General features: G+C 42.2%; 1 protein-coding gene across 1 annotated transcript in view; it reads left to right on the forward strand.

Moving 5' to 3' along the window:
- Positions 1 to 27,704, forward strand: part of LOC144603681 (protein NEL-like) — a 230,010-nt gene that overhangs the window by 96,848 nt on the left and 105,458 nt on the right. Inside the window, exon 14 of the mRNA XM_078417297.1 lies at positions 23,460 to 23,582. Within this exon, the coding sequence (XP_078273423.1) occupies positions 23,460 to 23,582 (123 nt within the window). The remainder of the gene's footprint in view (positions 1 to 23,459; positions 23,583 to 27,704) is intronic.

Below are 27,704 nucleotides of genomic sequence, written 5' to 3' on the forward strand. Positions count from 1 at the left end.
CTGGGAAAAGCCACAATATATTCAATTCATTTCCATTCTGGATGGATACCGCAAAGAAAAAAAGGATCATCAGATTAGGTGTAAAAAAACAAAACAGAATTTAATCTTTGTAGGTGGTTGTTGAAAAAAGTGACTAGGATTGTGGGAGGAATGCATTACTGAAACAGTAAATAAATACATTCAATCAGCATAAATTCCATAACAACTTCTTGCATCTTTGGCAGAAAATGTTTTGCACAATGTTAATCAACCTCCTTGTTTCAGTGTTTATATAATTGGAATGTGTTGCTGGGGGTGGTGGTAGAAGCAGATACCATATTTACTCCCATTTTGTTGGTCGGCTCGGACCCGGTGGGACGAAAGGGCCTGTTTCCGCACTGTATCTCTAAACATTTGGAAAAGAATGAGGTAATTAGGGACAGTCAATGTAACTTTGCCCAAAGCAAGTCATGTCTTACAAAATTGCTAGTGTTTTGAGAAAGTACCAAAGGTGCTGGATGAAGGTGTGGTAATGGATGTTATTTTACGTGGAGTTTGGCAAGGCATTTGAGATTGTCCCTCATGGTAGGCTGGTACAGAAGATTAACATGCATGCGTTCAATGGTAACGTGGATTCAGAACTGGCTTACCCATAGAAGCCAGTGGGTAGTAGCGGTTGCGGTCCTATCACCAGTGGCGTGCTGCAGGGGCCAGTGCTGGGTTATCTGTTGTTTGTAATACATATAAATGTAGGTGGGCTGATTAACACCTTTGCAGATGACACTAAAATTGGTGGATTTTCATTGACATTGGGTATTTCTAAAGTGGAGATGGATAGTTTCTTGGTTAGTAAAGGTGTCAAAGGATGTGAGAAGAAGGCAGGATAATGGGTTTGAGCCATGATCGAATGGTGGAGTAGACTCGATGGGACAAATGGCCTAATTCTGCTCCGATATCTTATATTCATCTGATCTTAAAGTGGTGTAGTCTGCCATGTCACTATGTATTTGCAGCTCATACCGAAGGTTCTGTGAGTTTAAATTCCAGGCTGTGACTGAAAAGGGCATGCTTCTGAAGAAAATTTTTGTTACGTTTAATTTTGGATTTAATTCTATGCAGTAAAGTATCAATATTCGGATAGGTTTCATCCGAATTCTATATTTTCTGATAACCTTTTGCACTGTTTAAACATTACTGCACGCCACATTTGGCAAATTAATAACTGCCTAAGGTCAAAATAGTGTGTAATTTCAAAAATGTATATGGACCAATTTCTTCAGTTCAATTTTTCATCCGTAGCATTTGTTCCCTGTTTATGTTAATGCTTGTTTGCTTCTGGCTATGTTTTCATTGGCAACTTATACTAATGATTGCTATTTCCCCATCTGCTGCTGTGATTTGTTACTGTTTAATCTATATACTAAAACTCTCGTTTGTTATCTTGCTTGTGACTGAACTTCAGCCAAAACGGTACACGATAGCGCAGCAATTTTAGGCCCACCTTACTCACCATTGTCACTTTAGTGATAATGCAAGTAGTTTTATTGAAATCGGTCTTATATTTTTAAAGTTATTCACATTTTTAAGTTTAAAAGGAGGGGAGGGGAAGGGAGGAGGGAAGGAGGGGGGAGTGGGAGAGAAGGGAGAATGGACGGGGGGGGGGTTGAGGAGAGAGGGGAGCGGGGAGAGGGGAGAGGGGAGAGGGTGCTGCACCAATGCAGGAGAGGTTTGGGCCCAACGGGTCCACTTGGTCTATTGAATAAGAATTTTCAGTCAATAAGGTGCAATTGTGATACAGGAATGTTCACATTCAAAACTGAAATTGAAATGACCATTCCAGAAGCATGAATCGCAGAAGTCAACAGACTGTTTCTAAATGTATCGGTGAATGGCTTTGTTTATGATGAGTCAGCTAATGTACTTATTATTTAAAGGGAAGTCTATTGTATAGCAGGCACTCCCACACGGTGTACATAGATAAAAACTATTTGGGCCTTGCATTCTTCATTCCATTGATTGCACTGTTGTCATCAATATATTCTACTGAGTCCAACTTCCCATCTCAGTTTTTGTGTGCCCCACCACACCTGTCACCACCACCCCCACCTAAATGCCTCAGTGTCATTGCTTAGCTTTGAACTCACATCTCACACCAGATCTAACATAATTGGTTTCTGCAGACCCCAGAGGAAATACTCAACATCTTTTTTTGATTTTAATTGTGAAATCTTTCCGGCTCTCAGGCTTTCTTAACGTGTCTGCGGTAGTCATGGCACTGCCTCTTTGGCCCAGTTCTGTAGGCCTGCTCCACTATACTCTATTCATTCCTTCTCCAATCAGCTATTGTTTCTCAATCGGTACTTTAAACTCTTCAGAAGGTAGACACAAAGTGCTGGAGTAAATCAGCGGATCAGGAAGCCTCTCTGGAGGAAAAAAGATGGCTGCCTTTTTGGGTCAGGACCCTTCTTCAGATTCTCCGGGTTAAAACATGGTCGTGGAGCTGGCGAGCAGTAGGAATCGCAGAGGGGAAGCAGTGAGAGAGAGTGTTGCTGAACGTCTGTCAGAGAGAGGAGGAGAACCTCTTCAAAGTAGGCATACCTTGAGGAGATTACACAGTGGCGCAGACAAAATGTACAGAAAGGAACTGCAGATGCTGGTTTATACCGAAGATAGACACAAAGTGCTGGAGTAACTTAACGGGTCAGGCAGCATCTCTGGAGAAAAAGGATGGGTGATGTTTCGGGTCAGCATCCTTCTTCAGATTCTTCAGTTGCACTTAGAAGATGTCATAGAGTCAAAGTCATAGAGTGATACAGTGTGGAAACAGACCCCTTCGGCCCAACTTGCCCACACCGGCCAACATGTTCCAGCTACACTAGTCCCACCTGCCTGCGCCTGGTCCATATCCCACCAAACTTATGCTATCCGTGTGTATGAGGTATGGGATTGTGCGTAGCATGCAGCAGACCAGGAGCTTTCAGAAATGGCCGCTGGACCATTCAACACCAGTGAGAGAAAATGGCTGAAGAAAATTGGCAGAAAATAGTGTCCTATGCTCTAATGGCAATCTGTTTTCTCTCAATAAACCATCTAGATCTGGCAAATGGCACTGATTAATATTCATTACCACTGGCTTTAATTGCAAGAACAATGCTGAGACCACATTAAAGCAATTCAACAGCAGCAGTCATTACGTTTTGTGGTGTCTGTATTCCGTAGTGGCCATGTTGTGGCATTTGTCTGCTGTAACGTGATCAATTCCGTAGATCTTGAGCATTGCAAGCAAAAAGGCAACCTCCTCATCATTCTTTATAATTACTTTTGCTAAAGATTCTGGCCCACAGCTCCATATTATCAAGCCACTGATCATGATTGATCTTTGTGCAAATAGTTCATTTATAGCACTTAAAGTCATTGAGTCATACAGCGTGGAAAGAGGCCCTTCGGCCCAACTTACCCATGCCAACCAACTAGCCCCGTCACTACTAGTCCCACCTGCCTGTGTTTGACCCTTATCCTTCTTTACCTATCCTATTCATGTACCTGTCCAAATATTTTTAAACATTGTGACAGTGCCAGTCTCAACTACCTCCTCTGGCAGCTCGTTCCATATACCTTCCACTCTTTGTGTGAAAAAGTCACCTCTCAGCTTCCTAGTAAATCTTTTCCCATTGCCTTATACCTATGGACTCTGGTTCTTAATTTTCCCCCTCTCCCCCTCTCCCCCTCTCCCCCTCTCCCTCTCTCCCTCTCTCTCTCTCTCCTCCCTCCCTCTCCTTCCCTCCCTTTCTCCCTCCCTTTCTCCCTCCCCTTCTCCCTCCCCTTCTCCCTCCCCTCCTCCCTCCCCTCCCTCCCCTCCCTCCCCTCCTCCCTCCCCTCCTCCCTCCCCTCCTCCCTCCCCTCCTCCCTCCCCTCCACCCTCCCCTCCACCCTCCCCTCTCCCCCTCTCCTCTCCCCCTCCTCCTCTCCCCCTCTCCTCCTCTCCCCCTCTCCCCCTCTCCCCCTCTCCTCCTCTCCCCCTCTCCTCCTCTCCCCCTCTCTCCCTCTCTCCCTCCAGCTCTCCCCCTCCCCCTCTCTTTTATGACCTGATTTGACTACACTGTCCTTCTAAGCTCTTCCTCAGTCCCTTCACAATCTTTAAATTGTTAAAGAGCTACAATGTTGGCCTTTCTGTTCACCAATGGCTCTGGGCCCACACTTGGCCAAGTTCTAATGGAAGTCTTTATCGAGCCTGACATGTGTGGAAAAAAATGTTTTAGAAATACTCTGTGGAGAGTGAAACGGAGTTAACGTTCCAGTTCAATGATATTTCCTAAGGACAACCTACTTCTAATAAAAAGTTATTAGCTCAAAACTCATGATAACCATCAATCATTAACATCAATGATTGATGGTTATCAATGATTGATGGTTCAGGCAACATCCATAATTTTTTTGGGGTCAATGACATTTCATCGGAATGGCTCTTCTATTTTCATTTCAGATCTCCAACTTTTGTAATATTTTGCTTTTGCAGAGTAAAGTTTAATGGGTTGTACCAAAAGGTGCCTAAAGTCCTTAGATCTAAGCTCATGATCCTGATCTTTGTTATTTCCAGAATGATGGAACTCCTTCTACATTGTTAGGCATGTCTTTCATCATATGACCTACTGCACACAGATAACCAGTCAGAACAAATGCTTCCTGACTGACATTCTGGGGAGAATAGATCCAAACCAGCTTGTAAATCCAGTTTGAAATGTCCCAATCTCAATGGCTACTATTGGAGCACAGGCAAATCCCACTCACACAAACATGTCAACAGTAAATGAAGGGTATAAGAAAATAACTGCAGATACTGGTACAAATCGATTTATTCGCAAAATGCTGGAGTAACTCAGCAGGTCAGGCAGCATCTCGGGAGAGAAGGAATGGGTGACGTTTCGGGTCGAGACCCTTCTTCAGACTGAAGGGGATTGTAAATGAAGGGGATTGTTTAATTAAAATATTTAGGGCTATTCTTTTCTAACTCAAAAGCACCTATCAAATGTTTGGCAAGTCTTTGGATCTTAGAAAAATGCAAGGATGACGAGGAATAACTGGGCAGGAAGGTAGATGACAGGATGGGTAGTACCTGATTTTGCCTGGTCACCACACATTTTAGACAGACTAGAAGCTTCTGGCATCCACTCTCCACTGTGTTAACACTGTGTTAATCTACGATTCATATATAATGTTGCCAGTCTAAAGTGTTGTGTTACAGTCAATTCCAAATGCTGATCATTCTCATTAAAACACATCTAGCATTGCCAACGATTTGAAAAAGAGCAGATATTTTGAGTGGATTTTTTCTAAATTTGCTGGATTCCAATAAATACTGCATAACTTAGAAAGGATTTCCATGCAAAAGGACACAAAATGCTGGAGTAACTGAACAGGTCAAGCAGTATCTCTGGAGAACATGAATAGGTGACGTATCGGGTTGGGATCCTTCAGATTGCATTTCGGGTCAGGGCCTTTCTACAAACTTTGCTCCAGAGAAGCTACTTGACTCGCTGAGTTACTCCAGCACTTTGTGTCCTTTTGTGTAAACCATCATCTGCGGTTCCTTGTTTCTACAAAGATATCCATGCAACTTGATGGATAACTGATGGGTCTACTTGTTATTAAAAAATTATATCTCTAAATTGCAAAGAGAAATTTCAAAGTATTTTCTTGAACAGGGCTCTATAATAATCTATTCCAGTCAATCTCTGTCTCCTTTACTGATTAATGTAGCAAGTCCATTAGCAACTGGCAGACGTTCTGTTGAATCAAAAACACCAGTTCTGGATCTTGAAAATAGCATTCCAACACAATCAAATACAATCATAAAATTATTATTAGATGAAAAGGAACATGCCCAAATAGTTGCAATAGACAATAGACAATAGGTGCAGGAGTAGGCCCTTCGAGCCAGCATCGCCATTCAATGTGATCATGGCTGATCATTCACAATCAGTACCCCGTTCCTGCCTTCTCCCCATACCCCCTGACAAAGTCAAGAATTGCTTATCATATCATATCATATCATATATATACAACCGGAAACAGGCCTTTTCGGCCCTCCAAGTCCGTGCCGCCCAGCGATCCCCGTACATTAACACTATCCTACACCCACTAGGGACAATTTTTACATTTACCCAGCCAATTAACCTACATACCTGTACGTCTTTGGAGTGTGGGAGGAAACCGAAGGTCTCGGAGAAAACCCACGCAGGTCACGGGGAGAACGTACAAACTCCTTACAGTGCAGCACCCGTAGTCAGGATCGAACCTGAGTCTCCGGCGCTGCATTTGCTGTAAAGCAGCAACTCTACCGCTGCGCTTCATTGGTATTTGTGGAGAATTCAACCATAGCACTTTTTGACGATGTTTTTCACATTAAGGTATCTGTAAGTTTGGCACTTTTGAAAAAATAATCCTGATCAAAGTAAGTCATCATTAATACAAAGAGGAATAGGACATTTTGCTTGAAATATTATAGTAAAAGTGACATTTTACCTATTTGTATCATCCTGGATACAATTTATTACTCCAGTCCTTTGTCATTCTGTGATCTCTTGTTATCACGTGATTGTTTGGTTTTAATACATGAAATGCTAACTTGCTTGCCCGTTACCTTCATCCTACCTTTAATTATGTAATAATGCAGTTTGCCAGAGACAAACTGGTTTTGCAAATGTCCTTATACCATTCTGAATAAGTTATTAAATGTCATTTAAAGGTCAGAGTAAAACAAATACCGCTCAAATTGAATTGGTGCAGATCTCTCAAACATATAAGCCTGTCTTAATGCAGAGACTTACCTCCTTGTCCCCATGGAAATTCTGGTTAATTCTGGTGTAAATCAGCAGTGACATCTTCCGCTCTGCTCCCTACACTGCCGACTATCCTCGTGGTGCTCCAGTGGATTCATGTTCATACGTTTTAGGAACAGAATTAGGCCATTCGGCCCATCAAGTCTACTCCGCTATTCAATCGTGGCTGATCTTTCTTTCCCGCTCAACCCCATCCTCCTGCCGTCTCCCCATAACCCTTGACTCCCGCACAAATCAAGAATCTGTCAATCTCTGTCTTAAAAATATCCATTTATTTGGGCTCCACAGCTATCTGTGGCAATGAATTCCACAGATTCAACACTCTCTGCCTAACGAAATGACTCCTTTCTAAAGGTACTTTATTTTTTCTTCATGGAGTCCAAAAAATTAGCCTGATTACCCCAGAATTTAAAGTACTCGTGTACGAAAAACTGCCCATGAATCTATGCCAGGTCACGCTTAATACAACGAGGATATCCCCATTTCCATCCCCATTCAAATGAACGGGAGGCAGCAGATCCTTATTCATTTAGCTTCATGTTAAAGTTAAATTTTTATTTCAATTTATTTTAGATGGCATTTAAAATGTTAAGTCTTTTAATGTTTTCAATAACTTGACCAGTTTTAAATATTCTTCTGTGATATGTCTGTCACCGAATGTTTGTGAAGTTCAAAAATATTTACACAACAAGATCCCAGTGAAAGCTTTCAGTGTGAGAATGGTCTCACTGGCTGACAAAGCCATTTATAGTACAATTGGAGGTTAGAGTAGGTTACTTGGCCCTTCAAACCTTGCAATATATTCTGTTTGCTTTACTGTGCTGGCATAACAGCCCTTTTTACAAAGTAAGTTAAAGCACTCTGATCCCTCTGCACCCCGGTGATCGGCAGCATCTCACCATTTAGGCAATGTACAGTTACAGTTATAATTACTGTTTAGTTTCTTGTCATTTGTGCCGAGGACAGTGGAAAGATTTTGTTGCATGCTATCAAGTCAGTGGAAAGACAATACATTCTTACAATCGAGCCATTTACAGTGTGTAGATACATGATAAGGGAATAGCATTTAGTGCAAGGTAAAGCCAGCAATTTCCGATCAAGGATAGTCCGAGGGTCACCGATGAGGTACTGTAGATCAGCACTGGTCTCTGGTTGTGGGAGGATGGTTCAGTTGCCTGATAACAGCTGGGAAGAAACTGTCCCTGAATCTGGGGGCGTGCGTTTTCACACCTTTTCATACATTTTGCCTGATGGGAGAGGGGAGAAGAGGGAGTGGCCAGAGTTCGACTCATCCTTGATTATGCTGCTGCCCTTGCCGAGGCAGCGTGGAGTATAAATGGAGTCAATGGAAGGGAGGTTGGTATGTGTGATGGGCTGGGCTGCGTCCACAATTCGCTGCAATTTCTTGCGGTCTTAGATGGAGCTGAAGTGGATGGTCTAAAATGCTTTCTGTGGTGCACCTGCAGAAGTTGGTTAGAGTTGTAGGGAACATGTACTTCTATAACATAGAACAGTACAACGCAGGAACAATGTTTGTTCGGAACATGATGGCAAGTTAGACTGATATCATCTGCCTGACATGATCCATTTTCCTCTATTCTCTCCACCTCCTTGTGCCTATCTAAAAGCCTCTTAAATACCACTATCGTATCTGCTTCCACCACCACCCATGCCAATGCGTTTCAGTCCCCACCACACTCTGTGTAAAAAAAAACTTGTAACCTTGTAGCTATGGCCTCTAGTGTTGGACATTGCAACCAGGGGAAGAAGGCTTCATTGTCTACCCAACCTACAGACATTGTAATTTTATTGACCTCTATCAAGTCTCCCCTCAACCACCGACATTCCAGAGAAAACAATCCAAGTGTATCCAACTTCCCCCTGTAGCTGAAACCCACTTATCCAGGCAGCAGCATTCTGGTAAACCTTCTCTGCACCCCCTTTGCACCCTCTCCAAAGCTTCCACACCTTAGCTGTAACCGGGGCGACCAGTACTGCATGTAATACTCCCAATGCAGCCTAACTAGATTTTAGATTTAGAGATACAGCGCAGAAACAGGCCCTTCGGCCCATCGGGTCCGCTTCAACCAGCGATCCCCGCACACTAACACTATCCTACACACGCTAGGGACACTTTTTACATTTGCTTAGCCAATTAACCTACAAACCTGCACGTCTTTGGAGTGTGGGAGGAAACCGAAGATCTCGGAGAAAATCCCCGCAGGTCATGGGGAGAACGTACAAACTCCGTACAGACGGCGCCCGTAGTCAGGATCGAACCTGAGTCTCCGGCGCTGCATTCGCTGTAAGGCAGCAACTCTACCGCTGCGCCACCGTGCCGCCAACAAAAGTCCTAGAGAGCTGCATCATGCAGGTCGCTCTTTTATTTTTCTTGCTAAAATAAACAATTTCACGTGCTGGAGTAATTCAGCAGGTCAGGCACCATCTCCGGAAAAGAAGGATATGTTGACGTTTGGGTTGGGATTCACCTTCCAACTCTATTTTCTGATGCGTTTTCTTTCAGACTCTATTTTCTTATGTTCTTGTGTTTTATTACATCCTTTTAAGGAATAGTCATAGTTTACCCAATGATTCCACATTTCTAATTCCTACCATCCAATTGAACCTTGTCATCACTACTCAAGAGGATTTCATTCCTCACCACCACTGGAGCCAAAGTAAAAATATATAACACAACAACAAAAGAGATTTTGAATCATTTGGTCCATGGTTGTAGTCAAGATGCACAAGTGTTTTATTGGACAATGAAATTCTTACTTGCGACATCACAACAGATGTGCAAACGTAGTACTTTGTGAACACCGTAATAAACAACAAAATATATAGTTCAGAGCTTAGTTGGAGGTTGGAGTGTTTAATAGCCTGATGGTTGTTGGGAAGAAGCTGCTTCCGAACCTGGACTTTATAGTTATCAGATACTTTCTTCCCGATGGCAGGCGTGAAATGAGAGTGTGGCCGACTAGTGTGGGTCTCTGATGATGCTGGCTGCCTTTTTGCGGTAGCAACTCCTGTAGATCCCTTCGATGGTGCAGTGGTCAGTACCGTGATGGATTAGGCAGTGTTTACGACTTTTTGTAATCTTCTTCGTTCCTATGCGTTCCATTTGCTGAACCAGGCCGTGATGCAACAACGCCAATATGCTTTACACTGCACACCTGTATAAGTTGAAGAGACATTTGCTATGTCAATGAATTTGGTTTTCATCGACATACCGTATCTCCTTAAACTTCTAAGGAAGTAGAGGCGTTGATGGGCATTCTTGAAGGTTGCATAAAAGTGCTAAGTCCAGGACAGATCTTCAGAGATTTGCACGCCAAGGAATTTGAGGTTTTCTAACTCTCTCCACCATCACCCCATCAAAGAAGACAGGTTCGTGGATCCCTGGCCTTCCTCTTCCAAAGTCAACAATCAGCTTCCTAGTCTTACTGACTTTGAAAGCAAGGTTGTGTAGGAAGGAACTGCAGATGCTGGTTTAAACCGAAGATGGACACAAAAAGCTGGAGTAACTCAGCGGGACAGGCAGTATCTCTGGAGAGAAGGAATGGGTGACGTTTCGGGTCAAGACCCTTCGTCAAACTCATTTGGAGGAAGTGGGAGGAGCCGAAGGAGAAGTTGTTAAGGGTGAGGACCAGCTTCACCTGGAGTATAGTGTTAGTAGAAAGCAAGGTTGTTGTTCAAGCACAGTTCAATCAGATGATCGATCTCCCTCCTACACTCTGACTCGTCATTGCCACGGTGACACGGTGGTGTCATTGGTGAATTTAAAGATGGAGTTGGAACTGTGTCTGGCTACACTATACTGGGCACAGAGTGAGTAGAGCAGGGGACTGAGCACCAGGCATTGAGTTGCTCCTGTGCTGATGGTTATCGAGCAGGAAGTGTTGCTGCCAATTTGTACTGACTGTTCTGTTGTTGAGGAAGTCGAAGATCCAGCTGCAGAGAGATGCGCAGAGTCCCATTTCCCTGAGCTTGGTAGCCAGTTTGGAGGGGATGAGGGTGTTGAACGCGGAGATGTAGTCTGTGAACAACAGCCTGATGTGAAACTCGACTTTGTTGAGGAAATATTATTGCCATTTGGTGTGTTTTATTAATCAAATAACATTGGGATTGAAATCACATGTAGGCTATATCTCGTCACCTAATGTAACTGGGCAGACTGTTTATGGACCATTTAGAAAGTACCTTTGACACAGAAAGATGTCAACCAAAAAATAAACTGAAATCCACAGCAACACTGCAGGCCCTGCAACATTATTTTAGCCATGTCACCTGGCACAGCTGTAACAGGGATACATCTATTAAAGTAGTTCAAGTAGTTAAAGTAGTTAAAGTAATCAAAGTAGTTTCTCAGAGCAGGTTATAAATCTAGCAATCAGGGGAAATCAGTGACAAATTCACAACTTTCCAATCATTTTTAATCGCCAATCATTTAATATATGCTTAAGCAGCACATCTTCAATAACCCATGGTCATCTTTAGCTTTAAATGTGTGCAGTCAAAGGTATCATTTCAGATTTTAAAAAGCATGTGGCAGGGTTTCAGATTCAGGAGGAACAGTGCATGTCTCCGGATCGCTAGCTGGTGTTTTAAAATATTCAAAGTGTGACAGCAGCATCTTGAGATTGACATAGACTTAGCTGATTTAAGTGCAAACAACCTTCATGGTGCCTGGGCAGTTAAATATTGTGGAGTGTGACAGGCGAGCAGATTTTAACCATAGTCTATGGACTCGGGCCCACCGTCTGACATTTGCTGCAAGTTCAGTGTTCTGTAAGCAGTATAGATTTTGAAGAGAAAACAAATCGATCAATAATGACAAACGGAATATTCCCAAATTGTTCCTTCTGACCGAAGTAGTGCTCAAGATTGACAGCAATACGATGTAATCGTAATGAAAACGCAATAAAAAGTGTATTAACTTAGGTCTGAAACCTTTGCTGTTTCAAGAGTCAAGGCACAAGAGTGTTTATATTGTTTAGTTTAGAGATACAGCGCGGAAACAGGCCCTTCGGCCCACCGAATCCGTGCCAATCAGCGATCCCCACACATTAACACTATCCTATACCCACTAGGGACAATTTTTACATTTACCAAGCCAATTAACCTACAAACTAGTATGTGTTTGGAGTGTGGGAGGAAACGGAAGCTCTGGGAGAAAAACCACGCGGTCACGGGGAGAACGTACAAACTCCGTACTGATAGCACCCATAGTCGAGATCGAACCCGGGTCTCCGGCGCTGCATACGCTGTAAGGCAGCAACTCTACCGCTGCGCCACCATGCCGCACTATAGTTCCCCGTATGGAACAATGAAATTCTTGTGGAATTGTCGATTTTGCAAACTTGCAGTTTGTCACTGATTATCAGTGCCTTTTAAGAACAATGGCATTTTGGGCAGCACGGTGCCAGCACCTCACAGCACCAGAAACCCCAGTTCGATCCTGACCATGGCTGCAGTTTGTACGGAGTTTGTACCTTCTCCCCGTGACTGCGAGGGTTTTCCCCGGGAGCTCTGATTTCCTCCCACACTCCAAAGACGTACAGGTTTGTACGTTAATTGGCTTTGGTAAATTTGTAAATTGACCCTGGTGTATAGGATAGTGCTAGTGTACGCAGATCGCTGGTGGGCCAAGGGGCCTATTTCCGTGCTGTATCTCTAAACTAAACTAAACTATTAACAACATGACCCATCAGATAAGGATCTTAGAATACAATATTTTGGGCTCGGTCACCATTTTAGCCTGCACTGTTTGTGGCCACCCATTGAGGTTTGAGGTGACAGAGCTACATGTACATAAAAGGTTATTGCAAGTGGTGAGGTAGCTACAGGGTGAATCAACCATGGTTTGGCTTTGATCAGTCTGAAGAAGGGTCTCGCATTTGGTCCTTTTCTCCAGAGATGTTGCCTGTCCCGCTGAGATACTCCTGCATTTTGTGTCTGCCTTCGATTGAAACCAGCATCTGCAGTTCTTTCCTACACATGATTTGGCTTTGTAACTACAAGCCAAGGAATGAAATGCTTATAAATAAAAATAATTTAATACATTATATATGGAAAAACCAGCATGGGAACAGGCCCTTTGGACCAATTTGTCTTTCCCTTCATCTTATTCCTAAATGGCTGACCCTATTCTAATTACTTGATAATTACTATTCTAATTACTTAATCCACTTGATATTGGAATGGAGGTGACTCAACCACCATCACCTGCAAGAGCCAACTAGTATAAGGCTGGGTGGATTACATTGTGCTACTACCCATCCCGAATCTGAATCCCATAAAATATTGTGTTATGTTTGACATTCGTAAGAGTCTGGCTTAATAATGTACAAACATTAAGAAGATATACAAAATTCCAATTCAATTTGTCAAAAAGGAAACTAGAAAATAGTGAGAAAAACCATCTAAATAGGTTAAATTAAGATGTCTCTCAAAGTTGATCTAGTTTAGTTGATTATTATTGTCACGTGTACTGAAGTACAATAAAAAGTTATTTGTAGCGTGCTATCCTGTCAGTAAAAAGTCTATACATGATTACAATCAAGTCGTCCACAGTGTGCAGATACAAGGCATGACATTTTGTGCAAGATAAAGTCCAGTTAATTGTCTTTGGTAAAATTGTAAATTGCCCGTAGTGTAGGATAGTGCGAGAGTATGGGGTGATTGCTTGGACTTGATGGGCTGATGGGCCTGTTTCTTTGCTGTATCTCTAAAGTCTAAATAAAAACATTCACTAGGAAATTTGGGACAAGCTTTGATTAAGTACTTGGTGCCAGGCAAGATCTGAACCTTGATCTTTGATGTTTATAAGATTTGCAGAGAGTTGGGGGAAGAGAAGGCTGGTAGGGAAATCTGGCCATTTCAAGATGTGAAGATATCCTAAGGAAGTTTATTGCTAATGGACTTCTGAAGTGTTGTTACTTTTGCAATGTCAGAGACACATAGAGATAGTAATATGATCTGCCTTTTATTGATGTTGGTTGAGCAATAAACACTGTTGTGGGGAACCTCTTGAGAATGGTACAATGGAGTCTTTTACATCTGACAGAAACTTGCTTTATCAATTTATCTTAAACATGGCTTTTCCAGAGGTGCAGAATTCTCCTGGGATTGTCAGAAGTAGCTTAGATTTTCTGCTCAAACACCTGGAGTGGGAATTGAACCTCAAACCTCTGTCTTAACTCAGCAAGAGTGCATTTAGTAAGCACTAAAATAGTAATGTGCAGCCACTGTGCCAAGCGATTCATGAAACATTTCTCAAAGATGGGTATCAGACAGTTTGCTCCTCTATGCATTGAGAATATTCATCTCCAGAACAACTCCCACAAACTGAGAAGAAAGAGCATAGGAGTGGTGCAGTAAAGGCAATAGTTTAGGTGGCGCAGTGGTAGAGTTGCTGTTTTACAGTGCCAGAGATCCGGCTTTGATCCTGACGATGGGTGCTGTCTGTATGGAGTTTGTACGTTCTCCCCCAGTGAATGCATGGGTTTTCTCCGGTGCTCTGGTTTCCTCCTGCACTCCAAAGATGTACAAGTTTGTGGGTTAATTGGCCTCTGTAAATTGTAAATTGTGCCTAGTATGTAGAACAGTGCTGGTGTACAGGGTAATCACTGGTCGTCGTGGACTCGGTGGGCCGAAAGGCCTGTCTCCACACTGTATCTCTGAAGTCTAAAGTCACAAAGTGCATGTGATCAAGAGAGTATTCAGAAGCAGAGTAATTTCCTCACTAATGTACAATTAAAAACCGATGAAGCATTAAAATAAACATTTACGCGGTCTGCTCGAGAGCCAAAGCATGGGTTGAATATCATGGGAATACACCATTTTTGCCAAATATTTCTTCCACCACCCTGCTCTCTGAAATTGGAACTGCAGGGTTCATTGGCCCTTGCTCCTGTGGGTGACTCAGAGACTTGTGCTCCGTTAATAAAATAGAACACTCCAGGGAAATAAGAAGTTTCCTGCATGTTCGAGATGCTGTCAGTACTCAGCCTGAAATAAGTGTTTTAGTCTCTCCGTTTGATCGGAGTGTGAAAACATACTTATTATTATATAAACCTCCCAGGAACGGCTAAAAATAATGAGTGATACCACTGGATCAATAGCTTGTAGAATCACTGATACAACATTTCTCTTATCTGTGCCTTCGTCTCTTTGCGTCCTCCAGGACATATCTTTAATTCTGTATTGCTGTCAAAAGAAATTATTGCCTTTTCACAATTTGGACACATTGCAGTTTAATTGCAGACTAATAAGAAGGTTTCATTTAACCTGCGTTGAACTCCCCAAAAATTTGGCCAGCAATAGACACCCATCCAATTTAATTTCTCTTCCTCCTCACAAAGTGTGACATCTATTGTTCTTGTATATAATGAGCAGTGAGATATGAGTGGTACTGGGGTTTCACATGCTCAAGAGTATTTTGAGGGTGCTCTCATCTGACCTCTGGCATACAAAGTAGAGAAGTAAAACTGTAAAATGGCTCACAAAATACAATTAGAAGCACAGTGAAAAGTTTTACCCGAGCCCAATATCTTGTGCATATCATTATAGTTCTGCGCAGCAAAGTAATTCCTTGTCCAAAGTGCCTTGAAATGGCTGATCTCTGCATCTGAAGTCCCCTTTGTCTTCATACCGCTGATCTCTTGGATTAGAACGGATGTCAAGGGTTATGGGGAGAAGGCAGGAAAATGGGATTAGGAAGCAGAGATCAGCTATGATTGAATGGCAGAGTAGACTCGATGGGCCAAATGGCCTAATTCTACTACTATAACATGTGAGCGTGATTGCTGACTATGGATGTGTATAGTCTGCACTGCTCATTGGTAAGTGTGCAGGATCCCAGATCATTCTGAGTTTGGGTTTCATCCGTGTCTCGCTGATAAATCCCCTGAACCCAGTAGGATCCACCTTCTCCAGGTCAATAGACAATAGACAATAGACAATAGACAATAGGTGCAGGAGTAGGCCATTCAGCCCTTCGAGCCAGCACCGCCATTCAATGCGATCATGGCTGATCACTCTCAATCAGTACCCCGTTCCTGCCTTCTCCCCATACCCCCTCACTCCGCTATCCTTAAGAGCTCTATCCAGCTCTCTCTTGAAAGCATCCAACGAACTGGCCTCCACTGCCTTCTGAGGCAGAGAATTCCACACCTTCACCACTCTCTGACTGAAAAAGTTCTTCCTCATCTCCGTTCTAAATGGCCTACCCCTTATTCTTAAACTGTGGCCCCTTGTTCTGGACTCCCCCAACATTGGGAACATGTTTCCTGCCTCTAATGTGTTCAATCCCCTAATTATCTTATATGTTTCAATAAGATCCCCCCTCATCCTTCTAAATTCCAGTGTATACAAGCCTAATTGCTCCAGCCTTTCAACATACGACAGTCCCGCCATTCCGGGAATTAACCTAGTGAACCTACGCTGCACGCCCTCAATAGCAAGAATATCCTTCCTCAAATTTGGAGACCAAAACTGCACACAGTACTCCAGGTGCGGTCTCACCAGGGCCCGGTACAACTGTAGAAGGACCTCTTTGCTCCTATACTCAACTCCTCTTGTTATGAAGGCCAACATTCCATTGGCTTTCTTCACTGCCTGCTGTACCTGCATGCTTCCTTTCAGTGACTGATGCACTAGGACACCCAGATCTCGTTGAACATCCCCTCTTCCTAACTTGACACCATTCAGATAATAATCTGCCTTTCTATTCTTACTTCCAAAGTGAATAACCTCACACTTATCTACATTAAACTGCATCTGCCATGTATCCGCCCACTCACACAACCTGTCCAAGTCACCCTGCAGCCTTATTGCATCTTCCTCACAATTCACACTACCCCCCAGCTTAGTATCATCTGCAAATTTGCTAATGGTACTTTTAATCCCTTCATCTAAGTCATTAATGTATATCGTAAATAGCTGGGGTCCCAGCACCGAACCTTGCGGTACCCCACTGGTCACTGCCTGCCATTCCGAAAGGGACCCATTTATCCCCACTCTTTGCTTTCTGTCTGTCAACCAATTTTCTATCCATGCCAGTACCCTACCCCCAATACCATGTGCTCTAATTTTGCCCACTAATCTCCTATATGGGACCTTGTCAAAGGCTTTCTGAAAGTCGAGGTACACCACATCCACCGACTCTCCCCTGTCAATTTTCCTAGTTACATCCTCAAAAAATTCCAGTAGATTTGTCAAGCATGATTTCCCCTTCGTAAATCCATGCTGACTCGGAATGATCCTGTTACTGCTATCCAAATGCTCAGCAATTTCGTCTTTTATAATTGACTCCAGCATCTTCCCCACCACTGATGTCAGACTAACTGGTCTATAATTGCCCGTTTTCTCTCTCCCTCCTTTCTTAAAAAGTGGGATAACATTTGCTATCCTCCAATCCACAGGAACTGATCCTGAATCTATAGAACATTGAAAAATGATCTCCAATGCTTCCACTATTTCTAGAGCCACCTCCTTAAGTACCCTGGGATGCAGACCATCAGGCCCTGGGGATTTATCAGCCTTCAGTCCCATCAGTCAGTGCAAAATTGGGTGGATCAAAGGTCATGCTGACCTGAAGAGAAATACAGAGAAGGGAGATGAATAGGAAAAGGTAGATGAATCCCAAACTATTGGTAGCATTTGTGGAGGGACACTGTTACTTCTTCTGGTTTGGATTCACAACTCTGACAATGTTACTGTTCAGTATAAGAATAACCAGCCCTGATACCATCAAGGACAACTGCATTTGCTGTGGTCTTTTTATGAGTTTGTTGCCAGGACTCGAGGGGCTGAGCGAAAGGGAGAGGTTGAGCAGGCGAGGACTTTATTCCTTGGAGCAGGGATGTTCTTATAGAGGTGTATAAAATCATGAGAGGAATAGATAGGGTAAATGCTGGGAGTTTTTTTACCCAGAATAGTGGACTCGAGAAATAGAGAACACAGGTTTAAGGTAAGAGGGGAAAGATTTAATAGGAACCTGAGGGGTAACTTTTCTATGCAAAGGGTGGTGGGTGTATGAAACGAGCTACCGGAGGAGGTAGTTGCGGCAGGTACTATTGCAACATTTAAGAAACATTTAGACCGGTGCATGGATAGGATATGTTTTAGAGGGATATGGGCCAAATGCAGGCAGGTGGGACTAGTATAGGTGGGGCATGTTGGTCAGCTTGGGCAAGTTGTGCCGTAGGACCTGTTTTCACGCTGTATGACTCTGTGACTCTAAGGTCACTCCTAGTAAACAGGTAGAGTGTGCAGAGTGAAAACTAGTATCCTCAAATAATCAGAATGATGCACTGATGTATTGGAGGAGCCTGATCAGTACAGTAAACCATCTTGCTGTTCATATCATCATATCATATATATACAGCCGGAAACAGGCCTTTTCGGCCCACCAAGTCCGTGCCGCCCAGTGATCCCCGCACATTAACACTATCCTACACCCACTAGGGACAATTTTTACATTTACCCAGCCAATTAACCTACATACCTGTACGTCTTTGGAGTGTGGGAGGAAACCGAAGATCTCGGAGAAAACCCACGCAGGTCACGGGGAGAACGTACAAACTCCTTACAGTGCAGCACCCGTAGTCAGGATCGAACCTGAGTCGACGGCGCTGCATTCGCTGTAAAGCAGCAACTCTACCGCTGGAAACAAACAAACACTCCAGCCACTCAGCGTCCCTTTGCAAATGGTAGTAATAATAGGGATACTAGATCTACCGATCCACCTTTTGCCAATAATTAGTGTTAAAATGAAGCAGGATGTACAGTATGTTAATCATTCCCATTTATGGAAGTCTTTCTAAAGTACTTCCAATTGCATTGCCCTTACTTTCTACTGTATGAAATAAAAAAGAAAAAACTTGGAAATACACATCAAGCTAGGCAGCCTGTGTAGAGTACAAAAACAGAGCTAATGTGTCAGGCCAATAGGTTTCCACTAGAACAAAGACAATTTAAAGATAAACATTTGAGATCCCATCATGTTAATTTCTTAACTGCACATGAAGATTCGTTCTCATTTTAATTATTACTTTTAAAAGTGATATAAAAGTTAACACGTTGTTTAAATTGAGGCATATTTGCAAACAAATGTTCCAGTAGTTAGTGTTGGGACCTTCATATTCAACCATATTTCTCAGGAACCTTTGCAAGAAGGCTCACAGAGTTCCTGGATTGTTAGCTGTATAACTACCTGGGTATCTAATGGAATGTGGCTGAGATGGAGTAAAGCAGCCCCCGTCTTATTTGACAAGTTGTGTAGGAAAACAAACTGCAGATGCTGGTTTAATTCGAAGGTAAACATAAAATGCTGGAGTAACTCAGCGAGTCACGCAGCATCTCAGGAGAGAAGGAATGGGTGACGTTTCGGGTCGAGACCCTTCTTCAGACTGTGAAGAAGGGTCTCGACCCGAAATGTCACCCATTCCTTCTCTCCTGAGATGCTGCCTGACCCGCTGAGTTACTCCAGCATTTTGTGTCTACCTTATTTGACAAGTTGTTGTTACAAGTTTGAACATGTGCTGCAAATGGAAGGCCGATGAAGGAGAAAAAACAAGTCTTGGGGAAGGATTTTTAAAAAAAAACAATTTAGTCGCAACAAAAGTTTCACATAAATGTAAACAGACCAATTAATTGTCTTTCTGCTCACATAATGAGGAATTTACCCCCTCATTTATTCAAATGGACAAGCCATTTCAAAATAATATTTTGCAATCCCTTTGGTTGGAGCAGTTGATGATTAAGGATGGAATCGTTTTCTTCCTGGGTTTCCAATGCCACTTCAAGATATCAATAGAATATAAATCTAAATACTTCGTGCTGGAATTAACTGAGTCCTGTTGAGTTGACTAATCAGGGAGTGATATTGGGAGCAGACATTGTAACAGTAAATCAGTATGTGCGCATGGACAACTGACAGCAATAGGGGCCTCACTTGAAGTAGGGATTGACATCATAGGCATTGCAAAACTCATCAAACAATCACTTGGGGGAAGAAACTGTCAGCGGCAGTAATTATACCAGGTAATTGGTGTCATTTACCTTGTCACAGCCCACTGAATGTGACTAACGCAGGACATTTGAGCTGTCACCCGCTGTTAGCTCTGAGGTGCCGGAGCTATTGGAATGCATGAGGTCTTACTCACGTCGAGTATAAATATATGCATCAATGTATTCCTGAAATGTTAAATGCTCCTAAATAACATTCCCTGGTTCAAAGAAAAACAAGGTTCTTAAGTGTGTGTGGTTGAAAGCTTCAGGTTTGTTCCTATTCATCGACATTTAACCTTTCATAATACGCAAGATTTTGGAAAATAACACCCAGACATTTATTGACTCTGTTGCTTGTTTTCCGGTGCAAATTGTGCACCCAAATATCCAGCATTGTGGTGGTGTGTAAGCATTTATTACTGGTCAGAAGCCCAGCAAGGAGAGAAATTGGTGTCTCCAGGGTTGGAACTGGTGTAGAGGTGGCCATTTTACAATGGGGCCATTTTACACCTGCTTGTGGACTAAGCTATGTTGTCATGAACACAGTTGGCACCAGTAAAGGAAAGTCACAGGGCATGAAACTACAAGGTCAAACCGTCTAATTGATACTAGCCCTCTGAACCATTGAACAACGTCATGGTGCCATCAAAATATCTTCTTATTTTTGGAGTGGAAATATCATAATACCCAATTACCTGTAGCTTTTACATTTTGGAAACAATGTAACCGTTTCAATGGCATACCATTCTTACGTTAAATTAAACTATTATGCATGCAAATTGGGATGCAGTCAAAATGAACAATTACGATATTTCTGACATTAATGATGACGTCATCTTGCTTTACTGTGATCCTCTGCCTTTGCTGTCAAGAATACATAGCCCTCATTCCTATGCACAGACCTCCATGCATGGACCTCGCTTGTTCTGGGTTACACTTCAGTGACATTATTTCTAATCTGGTGATGGTGCTGAGGGAGAGAGAAGTGGAGGAATTGGGCGCACGTACTGTATATAATGCAAATCCTTGGCTTCACCTTTCCACAGCAACACTTGATTCCATAGTGTTACTGTCATTAGACCAGGGAGAGTATTGAAGTTCAACTGATAAGGATTGACAGAATAATTCTGGTCCCGGTTCTGTGAATTATGACATTTAATTAAAGATTAAAAAGATAATCCAGGTTCGTAGATATTGCAGCATCTGCTGCCCTGACATCCTGTAATACATTAGATTATTATCACGGCCTCATTTTCAGTGTCGTACATGGAACATTCTATATATAAAACTTAAGGAAATCAGAATACAAACTGGCCTCACTCCACTCATGAATACTGGAAGGAAGTACTAAGTGGTATTGTGTGAAGCTTAGACACAAAATTAGTGCTGTGTTTCAATCCCCAGTAATGGAGGTCATTTTTGGTCTGACACTCGAAAATACAATAACATCATAACTGGTTTAGTGGAAAATTAACAGAAATCTTTTCTGAACAAAGGTCTCAATCCAAAACATCGTCTCTCCGTTCCCTCCACCGATGCTGCCTGACCCGTTGAGTTCTTCCAGCACTTTGTGTTCTGGTTTGGTAGTGTTCACTCGGAAAGGGAATATATCTCTAAATTTTGACTTTTGTCTGCCTCTGGTTTACATGAATTTGCCTTGGAAATTACTCAGCTGACTTGAGCTATAATTGCAACTCCAAATTGTGAGAACAGGCAACAAAATAAAGTTTTTTTTAACCTTGTTTGCCAACATTTGAACTGCAGATCAGTCCCTCTGCAAAAGGTTATTTATAGGAAAGATTTCTGTTCGTTTACCACATAGGTTGCTGCACCTTCTTGTCACTAACAATGGAACTGAGCATTCATTTATCTTGAAGCAAAACAGGAAGATTATTCTGAGAACCAGGGGAAGAAAGGGATGCTGTTCTGAAGAAACTTTCAACTGCACTAACTGGGCATTTATTCCAGAAATATTCTTTATTTATGATATTTACAGTGAATGCAATATGAGCATGTCGTGTTTTTAATTCACTGTGCCAATCAATTCAATACATTCTTTCACAATATTTCAATGCCACCATTGAAACTTTGTACAGCCCTTTGCTCCGCATTATCCATTGATAATGAAACCCTCGACTATGGTCCTACTAAAAAATATCATGAATCAATCTCAAGAGTACTTCTTCAAGCTGAGAATGCACAAAATCACCTTAGAAAGAGCTAGGGTTAGAGCTAGAGTTAGAATTTACCACATGAAAACAGGCGCTGCAGCCCACCAAGGCCATGCCAACCATTAACTACTCATCTCCACTAATTCTTCACTTTATTCTCCCCACTTTCCCATCAGCTTCCTCCAGATTCTACCCCTCGCCCACACGCTGGGGGCAATTCACAACAACCAATCAGATTACCAACCCGCACATCTTTTTTGGGGCGTGGGTGGAAACCAGAGTAAACCCACGAGGTCCCAGGGAGAACATGTAAACTCCACACAGAGAGCACCCGAGGTCAGGATGGAACCCGGCTCTCCAACGCTGAGGGAGTAGCTCTACTTACTTTGCGATTGTGCCATCCCTAGCTATCCTTCGTATCCCACTGCCCTTACAATAACCTTGAGAACCATGACTAGTTTTAAATTTATAAATTAGAACTATCTCTACAGCATAAGAACAGATATATCTGTCTTGAGGAACTCCCACATGAATGCATGGGGAACGGAAATATTTAAATTTTCAATTTACATTTGGAATTCTTCGGAATGTTTTGATGTGTCCAGATTAAAAGAAAAAGCAAACTTAAAAAAAGGTCTGGAATCCAAGGATCTCCTGAGATGCACGTGCTCACGGTGGATCCTCAAACAAAACACAGATTGACCTTTGGTAGTTGCCCTGGTGGGAACCAGTGTCCAGACCAAGACTGATTCCCACTATGAAGTGGGCCCTATTGACACAAATGTTCAACTGGGCCTACAGCTTCATAGTGGGATCATAGAATGACAGACTGTCCGTATATGTCCGAATGACAGTCCGTATATAAACATACTTTATGAGAGGCAACGAGGCAAAGGCCCTGTCAAAATTGCAAAAAAAAACTTGACTTAGTCCAACATTTAGAAACATTAAGTAATTAGGAGTTTATAATAAATTCTCACAAATTATTGTGCAAAGTCTATGTTAGAAACAAGGAAATGCAGATACTGGTTTACAAAGAAGGACACAAAGTGCTGGACTAATTCAATGGGTCAGACAGCATCCCTGGAGAACATGGATAGGGAACACTTCAGATTGGGACTCTTCATCAGACGTTCCTTGTAGCCGTTCCTCTCCATTGAAATCAATAGGAAAGCATTCCCTGTCTGACATTAATCGTGATGCAGGGTGCTTGAGCAGATTGGTGGCGGAAAGTTGCTGTGACTTGTGCTGTCAGGAGGGACACAGCTATCACCCTAACTACCATTTCAGGAACCTGTGCTCAGGTGGAAGTCTTTAAATTGCTGGCATCACAGTATTAATTACTGATGTTCCCAACAAAATTCATAGCTTTTTGTTTCTTTGAGGCAAGTTTTAGAAATGTAATCTATTATTTAGTATTCATGTTTCTTTTATTTCTTCTTATTCTCCTCAGAACACGATGAATGTAGCACAGAGCAACACAGCTGTGATGAGAATGCTCTGTGTTTTAACACTGTTGGAGGTCACAACTGCATCTGTAAACCCGGATATACAGGCAATGGTGTTCAATGTAAGGGTAAGTTGTCCTATCATACAGACTTTCTTCAACTTGAACCAGTGTGAAGTGTAAGAATGTTGGTGGCGCAGCGGTAGAATTCCTGCCTTACAGCGAATGCAGCGCCGGAGACTCAGGTTCGATCCTGACTACGGGCGCCGTCTGTACAGAGTTTGTACGTTCTCTGTGACCTGCGTGGGTTTTCTCCGAGATCTTCGGTTTCCTCCCACACTCCACAGACGTGCAGGTATGTAGGTTAATTGACTGGGTAAATGTAAAAATTGTCCCTAGTGTGTGAAGGATAGTGTTAGTGTGTGGGGATCGCTGGGCGGCGCGGACTCGGTGGGCCAAAGGGCCTGTTTCCGCGCTGTATCTCTAAATCTAAATCTAAAAAAATGTTTAATACCATTGTTTGATTAATCTTTTCAAGCACCATGTTATAGTGCCTATGCTTTCTGTTGATCTTCAATCCAAAGTCACATCTCAGGTGCAAGTTAAACTTCAAATCCATGTTCCAATGTTACTAGTGCCTGATTTGAATAAATACACCAACACCCATGCTGAGTAGGGAGCAGAGTGATGCAGCAGTAGAGTTCCTGCTTTACAATGCCAGAGACCCGGGTTCGATCCTGACTACTGGTACTGACTGTACGGCGTTTGCACTTTCTATCCGTGACCACGGGTGCTTCGGTATCCTCCACCGCTCCAAAGATGTGCAGGTTTGTTTAGTTTAGTCTAGTTTAATTTAGAGATACAGAGCGGAAACAGGTCCTTCGGCCGACCGAGTCCGCACCAACCAACGATCCCTGCACATTAACACTATCCTACACACACTAGGGACAATCTTACATTTATATCAAGCCAGTTAACCTTCAAACCTGTATGCCTTTGGAGTGTGGGAGGAAACTGAAGACCTTGCCGAGAAAACCTATGTGGTCATGGGGAGAACGTACAAACTCTGTACAGACAGCATCCATAGTCGGGATTGAACCCAATCTCTGGTGCTGTAAGCGCAGTAAGGCAGCAACTGTGCCACCGTGCCACCCAATTGACTTCAGGAAAAATTGTAAATTGTCCCTATTGTGATCACTGTTCGGCATGGACTCGGTGGAACAAAGGCGCTGTATCTCTAAACTAAATTAAACTGACATCTATTGCTAAATTACCAGTATTGAAATCTGAACCAATGGTAAATTAAACCACATAAAAATCTTTTCAATTTTAAGTTGCAGTTATTTTAAATATTTACCCTCCTTTTCTGCTGAACATTAAAATTCCTTTAGACTTTAGTGATACAGCACGGAAATTGACCCTTCGAGTCCGTGCCGACCAGCAATCCCCATACAATAGACAATAGACAATAGACAATAGGTGCAGGAGGAGGCCATTCAGCCCTTCGAGCCAGCACCACCATTCAATGTGATCATGGCTGATCATTCTCAATCAGTACCCCATTCCTGCCTTCTCCTCATACACCCTGACTCCGCTATCCTTAAGAGCTCTATCCAGCTCTCTCTTGAATGCATTCAGAGAATTGGCCTCCACTGCCTTCTGAGGCAGAGAATTCCACAATAAGAGGAGAATAAGAAGAAATAAAAGAAACATGAATACACTAGCACTATCCTACATACTATGGGAAGTTTACAATTTTACGAGTGTGGGAGTGACTCAGTGGGTCAGGCAGCATCTCTGGAGAACATGGATAAGTGACGTTTCAGATCGGGTCTGAAGAAGGGTCCCGACCAGAAGCATCACCTATCCATTCTCTCCAGAGATGCTGCCTGAACCGCTGAGTTACTCCAGCACTTTGTGTCCTTTTTGGCAGACCAGCATCTGCAGTCCCTTGTTGCTCCATTAAAATGCTTGTGTTCTCTTTTGCAGCTCTGATTAAGGTTAAGATCAGAACTGCACCATTATTTTTTCCTCAACAGCAATAACAATGTACAGACAATCTTCTAGATAATGGAGGATTCTACCCAACCAAAGTAATTCCAGTCTCCTAAATGAGTTCAGCCAAATCTTATATCCTAAAAAAAGCACTCATTCATCAAAATTAGGCCATTCTTTACAGATATGGCCACACTTCTTAAAATTACTTTGGACTGGTGATACGTTTGGTTTAGTGATGTGTGTTGATGAAAGGAGCAGGAAAGTGAAAATTACTTTAATTAATTTAAATTTAGAAAGCACCCAAAACTCAGGAACGCCCAATACTGTTAGTGAGCAAGTCAAAATATTTACTTCATGAAGGCTGAAGCAACAGGTAAAATTGTAACCAACAAGACTAATTAAAGAAGGCTATATTAAAATAACTTTTGGAGCATACCTGATAGCAGCCTTCTCACCATGTAAGTGGTTGGGATAAGAATTCTCTGACTGGTGACAATCTTATCATTTATCATCTAGTAAATAGAAGAATCACTCTTCAATACTCTTGAGGCCACTTAATGCCAGAAGCTGCGAATTTGTAAATTCAGCTTTTCTGCAGTCAGTTGTTCATAGAATAATTTAGACTCAAAAATTTTAAAGCAAGGGATTACAAGAACCAATAGGAACCTCTGGTGGGTCTCATTTTGGTTTCCATGGTTATAGTGATGTGACATTGCCTGCAGTGGTTTTAATGAAAAGAATTGAAGATTATTATTAAGTAACTCAAATTTAAAAGATAATAGAAGCAACATTGCATCTTAAGAATTAGAATGATGATGCATTAATACAGCTTTATATATTTAAAAGATATGGAAACATAACAGGGCCTATAATGTTTGTAATATAAAAAGAACGCAATTAATCATCTGTAAAATGCAAATAAAATAATTTCCTTTCCTGTACCTGGTAGATAGAATGGAGAAATACAAATATGGAATTATCTATTGACTAATAAACTCGGCGTGATGCATTCATTGTTCTGGCTTCACTCAGGCCATTGGGTAAATAGTTCTCACGTTTACTCCCAGACACCATGTGATAATATTACAAGAGATTACAAGTCAATGTTCCCAGCTTTTTTTACCTAACTAAAAAATGCACTAAAGGGACAAAATTAAATTGCTTAACCAATGAGCTTGAGATCAAAATTAACTCTAGGATCCATTCTGTATTGTCAATGATTCTTGAGTTGACGATCTTTGTTTTTTGAGGCAAAAATCAAAAAAGCGAAAGGTTTTTAATTTCTTTTGGACCAAACACAATGAATGCCCACAATATGATGTCAGTTCAGCTCCAAGCATCATTTCTCAATAAACAGGTAGCAAGTCTGAGCATGGTGGTGCTCTTTCGGAAGTAATTATGATCGATTCCAAGAGAATTATTTTTAACTAACTCTCCCAGCTGGAAATTATGCAGTCAGATGAAACTACTTATTTTACACTCAGCCTGATTTTATTGACCATTGAAGATTGTGTAAAATAAAAGTAAAATTTAGATGAGATATTAAACTACCGGTTAACAGTTTGGGAGATATGGTGGTGCAGCGGTAGAGTTGCTGCCTTACAGTGCTGGAGACCCGGGTTCGATCCTGTCTACAGGTGCTGTCAGTATGGAGTTTGTATGTTCTCCCTGTATCCAGAAACAATCAGTAGGTCGAACAACATCCACAGAAAGAGAAAAAGTTTACCTTTTCAGTGTGGGATTTGTCTTCAAATGACGAGAGAGAAGATGGGGGAAGGATGGGTAGAATAAAGGGAATATCTTTGATAGGGCAACTCTAGCATAGATGTAACTCTAGCATAGATGTTTGGATCAGATTATACTTCTTTGTGTGCGTAATGTGGCGGTGGTAGCAAAGTCAGAAGACACAAATTGGAAAAGAAAATCCCAAGCTAAAATGATGATAAACAGAAATGAAGATGGACACAAAAAGCTGGAGTAACTCAGCGGGACAGGCAGCATCTCTGGAGAGAAGGAATGGGTGACATTTCGGGTCGAGACCCTTCTTCAGTCTGAAGAAGGGACTCGACCCGCAATGTCATCCCATTCCTTCTCACCAGAGTCGCTGCCTGTCCCGATGAGGTACTCCATATTTTTGTGTCTATCTTCGTTTTAAACCAGCATCTGCAGTTCCTTCCTACACATAAACAGAAATGATCAGTTTCAGCACAGAACGAAAGAAGGAGTGTGTTACCTAAGACTAGGGAAGGATAC

Source organism: Rhinoraja longicauda, chromosome 20 (assembly GCF_053455715.1).
Source record: "Rhinoraja longicauda isolate Sanriku21f chromosome 20, sRhiLon1.1, whole genome shotgun sequence".
In the NCBI taxonomy this organism is placed as follows: domain Eukaryota; kingdom Metazoa; phylum Chordata; class Chondrichthyes; order Rajiformes; family Arhynchobatidae; genus Rhinoraja; species Rhinoraja longicauda.